This window comes from Talpa occidentalis, unplaced genomic scaffold, assembly GCF_014898055.3.
Source record: "Talpa occidentalis isolate TD23 unplaced genomic scaffold, MPIMG_talOcc4v2.1 talOcc4.7, whole genome shotgun sequence".
NCBI lineage: Eukaryota > Metazoa > Chordata > Mammalia > Eulipotyphla > Talpidae > Talpa > Talpa occidentalis.
Window position 1 is genome coordinate 120,791,324 of NW_023605083.1, and position 6,163 is coordinate 120,797,486.

The 6,163-nt window shown below is 54.4% G+C and overlaps 1 protein-coding gene across 1 annotated transcript; it reads left to right on the forward strand.

Annotated features, from left to right (window-relative positions):
• The first annotated feature begins 894 nt into the window (after nucleotides 1-894).
• RAMP2 (receptor activity modifying protein 2) lies at nucleotides 895-4,535 on the forward strand. The gene is given in 6 exon segments (XM_054689347.1): nucleotides 895-994; nucleotides 1,439-1,504; nucleotides 1,580-1,645; nucleotides 2,087-2,201; nucleotides 2,317-2,468; nucleotides 2,471-4,535. Coding segments are annotated over 6 exon segments (600 nt in total). The 3' UTR covers nucleotides 2,572-4,535.
• The last annotated feature ends 1,628 nt before the right edge of the window (nucleotides 4,536-6,163 follow it).

A 6,163-nucleotide genomic window follows, 5' to 3' on the forward strand; every position in this document is an offset into this window, starting at 1 on the left:
GTAGAATGAGGACTAAGGGCTTCTGAACTTCACTTCTGGCCCTTCCCCTGAGCTTTAGCTTCTCTGTAAAAGGAGCATAACAACGCACCCAACCTATGAGTGAAGCCTCATCCTAGAGCTCCTAAACCTCCCCCTCTCACCAGCTGGTCCTGACGAGTTGATCCTGACTTCCCGGGCATGCACTCATCTTATTTTGCCCCCCTAATCAGGTTGGTGACCCCGGAGGTGCCTGGAAGGGAAGGCATTGGGAATTTGGTTTCCTCTCTACCTCCTGGCCTTCTCCGCGCTCCGGAGGGCCAGCTCCCTCTTTGTCTCCCGGGTTTTGGCAGGCGGCCTGACATCAGTGGGTGTTCCCAGGGAAAGGGAACTCTGAGTCCAGCTCCAGGCGCTCCTTCCCCTACGGCCCAGGACAGCCCCAACCCCCCGCTTCGGAAACGCTGGCGCGGAGAAGCCCGTGGAGCCCCCACCCCTCGCCCTTCCTAGGTCTCGGAGAGCAGCTCGCCCCCACCCCCACCTCGCCGGCGGAGAGAAGGGGCGGCGGGTGCCCCGGGAGTGGATGCTCGGAGACCCGGGCGAGTCCCGGGCGCCACGCGGCCGAGCCCAGGAAATGGATCCCGCTGCGGGGTGGCGCGGGGAGCTGTCCAGCCCCGCAGGGTGCGCTGGAACTCGGGATGGGCCAACGGCGGAGGGAGCGGCGGGCGCCAGGGCGGGTGGGGCAGCGACTCCCCGTCCAGCCCGCCGGCCCGGGGCGTCGCCCCCGCCCCCCACGTGGCCGCGGCCGTCCCAGCCCCTGCGAGGAAGCGGCGCGGTTTCCTGCGGCCGGGACCGGGGATATAGGCGCCCCCGCCCGGGTCCGGCGCAGCCCGCCGCCCCTCCTCGCCAGCCAGCCGCGCGATGGCCTCGCTCCGGGCGGGGTGCGCCGCCGGCGGCCCGCGGCTCCCCGAGACCCACGCTGGGCGCCCGGCCGCGCTCCGCCTCCTCCTCCTGCTGGGCGGTGAGCGCTGCGCCCCGGGCCCGGGCGGGAGGCGCGGGAGGCCCTGGAGGGGAAGGTGGACGGCCGAGGCCCGGGCGGGCTCCGGAGGGAGGGTGCGGACAGCGCGGTCCTTTGGACCGTGCCTGGCCCGCCGGCGGCGAGCAGCCGCTCGCTTGGGGAAAGCTGGGGTGCCGGGGCCTCGCGGAGAAATCCCCGGCGGTCTGGGGCGGGCGAGGAGCGAGGGGGCTTGGGCCAGGACGTGAAGGGAAAGGAGCTGGTGCCGGCTCTTCCCTCCCCGGCGCCGAGGCCACCCCCGCCCCTCCGGCCCAGGATCATTCTTTTTCTGTTTTGAGGGTAACCGGAACTTCCAAGGGTCTCAGTTCGCGACTCCCACCCCCACCCCCTTCCAGGCTCCACTGCCTGCAACGCCGGCACCCCACCTCCCTCTCCCTTTTCTGCTTACAGCTGTCCTGAAGCCCCAGGAGTCCCTGGCTCAGCTTCATCCCACCCCAGGCAACCTGGAGTCTAAAGGTATGCACCCCCTCTTCCAGGCTCCATTGCCTGCAAGCCCGTCACCCCACTTCCCTCTCCCTTTTCTGCTTACAGCTGCCCTGAAGCCCCAGGAGTCTCTGACTCAGCTTCATCCCACCCCAGGCAACTTGGAGTTTAAAGGTACTTAAGTCGGTGCCAGCGCCTTGGGAGGGTGGTCTACTGGGAGGGTCCCTTTACCACAGGCAGGTCCCAGCCTTCAGTGGTGCCCCCACTAAACTCTCTCTGTTCCCTCTTGGGGATCCTTGTGGTCTCCACCCTCTCACCCCTCTATGCCCACTCTACACTGGCTCACCTCACAAGTGTGTTAGAATGAAAAAGGTTATGTGGAGACTTGTCAGGCTGGGAAGTGCTGCTCACATAGAAGACATTAAAAATTTCCTGGCTGGGACTCACTTTAACCAGAAAAGTCTTGCTTTCTGAGATTGTCCTGGTGATTCCCATGTTTGAAGGACATGGTCCTCATGTCCCAGTCCCAGGGACAGTGTTTGCCCGGGGATGGGAGTACCAGAGGGCTTGGAAGGGGGGCAGGGTGTGGTCCATGTGCAGCATCTGTGCCCCCAGGGAAAACGGTGGCAGAGAGCTATGAGACAGTCATTACCCGGCTTTGCTGGCAAATTTATAAGAATGAATTGGACTCTGTGGAAAAAGACTGGTGCGACTGGGCTGTGATTAGCAGGTAGGAACAATGCTGAGGTTGGGGGCCCTGCTCCTTGTGGGTGGGCCTTGAGTGAGTGTGGGGCACTCCTCTCTATGGGCTCAGCTCCCCCTCACACTCTCTTCCTCTCCCCCAGGCCTTACAGTGACCTGAGATCTTGCTTGGAGCACTGGGCAGAGGAATACATGCTGGGTTTCCCCAATCCTTGGGCTGAACAAATCATCTTTGAAACTCACCAGATACACTTTGCCAACTGCTCTCTGGTGCAGCCTACCTTCTCAGATCCCCCGAAAATGTGCTCCTGGCCATGATCATAGCCCCCATCTGCCTCATCCCTTTCCTTGTGACCCTTGTGGTGTGGAGGAGTAAAGACAGTGAGGCCCAAGGGTAGGTGGCAGGAGCTTCTCAGCAGCCACCCTGGTCTGCTCCCCTCCCTTCCTAACTCCTCTCACTCCCACCCTCACCGAAGATCCATGAGTCATTGGAAATGAAAACTGGATGGGGTGGTCGTGCAAGTTCTCTAATCTTCAAAATAAAACTTTTTTGTACACTGGCCTCCCCCCTGACAGTGGGGGCCTGTGTCCTTCCCCTGAGTCTCTGCCTTACTCACAGGTGCTCAGCTCTGGGCAGCAGAGCTCAAGAATCTCCGTGATCCCACTGTTTTGTTGGTTTACCTGCCCCCCATTCCCCTCCCCCCACCTGAAGGCCACACCCCTACACCACTTCCTTCGCTGGCCGGTGCCTTTCCTGCCCAATCCAAACCCAGCTCCAGGAAAAAAGCAGGAAGAGACTCCCTTCCGGTCTGGACAGCTGCTGGAGAGGTGTGGGGGAAGCGGTAGGGAGGAATCGCTGCTGTGAAAACTGCAAGAAGGAAGGGGCGGGGCCATCTGGGAGCCCTGAGTTTTCCTCTGCATGCCTCAGTTTACTCCCAGAACCTGGGGATAGGAACCTTTATCTGACCGACATGTGTTCGTCCTTATGGACCTCAAGATTCAGGAATTATGGAGTGGGGGCGTCCACTACAATATTCACCACAGGACTCTCCCTCCAGGTCTCTTGTCCCTCATTCTACCTTGTCCTGGGGTGGGAGGAGGATGGGGGAGGGGTGAGTACAGCCTTGTGGAACACTGCCCCCTGGTGTCCACTAAAGTCAACAACCAGAAGATGGATGTGACCTGGAAGAAGCTCAAAAGCAAGAAACGATTGGATCCTGGAGTCAGACACCTGTCATCTCCATAACAACCACTAGTTTTTAGTTAGTGGATGCTATCAGCTTCTGGAACCATACTGATATTTTTTTTAAGACAACTTCCCCGCCTCCCTGGTGGCACAAGGGGTTAAGCACAGCACTGTGAAGCTATCCACAGCCTCTGCAGCACGAGTTTGATCCCCGGCAGGCCAGGGAGCAACCCACATGGTGCAGACCTCTCCTGACTCCTCTGTTGCTCCCCTCAACAGTGTATTTCAGTCAATCTGCCTGTACTGTTACCCACTCTGTCTCTGGTGGATCCTCTAACCCCCATACCTCTGGCCTGTACCCCAGTTCTTGTATGCATAAATAAATTTAAAAAAAAAAATAAGACACCTTCCCACTTTTGGGCGACATACCTAGGCTCCGTGAGAGTCACCTTTTCTGTGAACTGATGCTCCTATATGTCCCTGGGAAGTGCGGCTGTTCATGTCCCCCCTGCCAGGTCACGAGAAACATCTCCATAAAGACGCTTGTTTGTTCTTTGTGGTCCCTGGAGCCTTTTTAGAGATTTTTCCCCCCCTTGTTGAAATGTCTACCTCTCTGAGTACATGCATATTCATTTCCTGGACAGCATGTCTATTCCATGGATAGAGGCCTGCATGCTTCCTGGATATATTCATTGATTCTCTAAGACATATTTTTCCTAGCAGGATAAGACCCTGTGTGCGGTATATTGTATTGGAAATACATGTTAGCTAGGGCCTGGTTTCTGCTCTCAGTGGTTTTCATCTTGTAGGGGAGCTAACACATACACAAAGAAAAACAGGGTGTGTGATGAGAGTCAGGCAGGAAGTATAAGCCAAACAGTATCTGAACACACAGATGGGAAAGTCATGTCTAGCAGAGGTGTGATCGGGAGGGTGACCGTGGAATTGATACATGACTAGGCCTTAGATGGAGTATGTTCTCCTAAGGGAGAGAAAACAAAAAGAGGTAAATCGGGAATTTACCTCAGGAAATTATTGCAGTATCCCAGGTTTGAGGAAATAACTAAAGGAGTGGCAAATGAAGAAGTGAAAAAATAATGTAAAAGCAGAGATGTGGCCTCCCTGGTGGTGTGAGGGGTTGGGTCTCAGCACTATGAAGCTATTGGCAGCCTCTGCAGCACGAGTTCTATCTCTGACCAGGGAGCTGACCCACATGGCGCAGCAGACCTCTCCTGTCTTGCCCAAAGCTCCCCTCAGCAGTATATTTCAGTAGATCTGTCTGTTCTGCTCCCCACTCTGTCTCTCGTGAATCTTCTCACACCCCGCACCTCTGGCCTACACCCCAGCTCTTATATGCATAAATAAATAAAATAAATTTTTGAAAAAAGTAGCAGAGATGATTAGAAATAGGGAAGGGAGTTGGATCAGAGGACATGAAGGAGAGAAGAGGCTAGAGCTGACTCAGGCTTTGAACCTGAGTTACTAGGACAACAATGGAAGTAATAATAGAAAAGGGCCATTAGGAGGAGGAACTGGCATAAAGAAAAGGATGTAGAAGAGGAGATAACAATGGAACAAATGTTATGCCTCACAGAGAGTTGGAAATTGGAGTGGTGATGGTGGTAGAAAAAGGTTGGAGGTGGAAGTCTAGAATTAGAAGTGTTCTGCATAGAAATAGTATATGAAGTCACGAGACATGAGAATTCTAAGAAAAGGGGTACTGAAAAGGAGAAGGCTGAGGTGAGGTTCTCAGGAAATATCCACATTTAAAGAACATGGGAAAGGGGCCTCCCCGGTAGCACAGCAGTTGAGTGCTGGGTTGCCAAGCTGCCAGCAGCCTCTGCAGCGCCCCCTCTTCCCCGCCGGGTGAGGGTCCCACGTGGCAAAGACCTCTCCTACCGCCCACTGCTCCCCGCTCTGACTCTGGTGAATTCTCTCACCCTCCCGCGCTTCTGACTGTACCCAGTGCATGTGTAAATAAATAAATAAATAGATAAATAAATAAATCTTTAAAAAAATGAAATAAAGAACATGGGAGAAAGGTGACAAAGGGAAAGGTCAGGAGACAGCAGCTGAATGAGGATAAAGCAGTGCCACAGAGGCAAAGGAGATGATGCCCTTAGAACATTATCGAGTGAATTGTTCATTCACTCATTCAACAAATGTTTGTTGTGCACTTGCATGAACAAGGAATTCTGCACAATGAATGATGGACTTGGATGGGGGGAAGTTAGAGATCAAACAGGAAATAGGGTGGCAGAATTAAGGAAATTGTACATATTTTCAAGTATGATTTGAACATGTTTGTAGTCTTGGGGAGGAGACAGGGAAAAGAGAAAGAGGGAAAATGATACACAAAGAAATCCTGGAGGATCTTGGAAAGGAGCAGCAAGAAGATATGCCAAAGGGTTGGCCCTGTATGGGAAGAGAGACACTTCTTCCTTTTAGTTCAAAAGGAAGACACAAAAGTGAAGAGGAATTTTTGAAGGATGAATCTAGTGTGGTGACAGGGGACGATTAGGAGGTTCACATGCATGGCCTCAGTCTCATAAAATAGAAGGGAAAGGTATGGGGGGAGGGTCAGCAATTCAGCAGGTGGAATAGTTTGATGTGTGGGAAGGTTTGAAGAGCTACCTTGAGGGATGTGACATGTAGCCAGCAAAAGAAAAAGTATCACTGGACTGCACTGAGAGCCAGACAGTGAAGTTAGTAAGAGAATCTGGGGCTCAATCAGCACGTTCGGGTTATTTTTCCCCCAGCACCCCGAGTGAGGTGGGGAGGGGAGCAGGGAGCAACAATTGTGA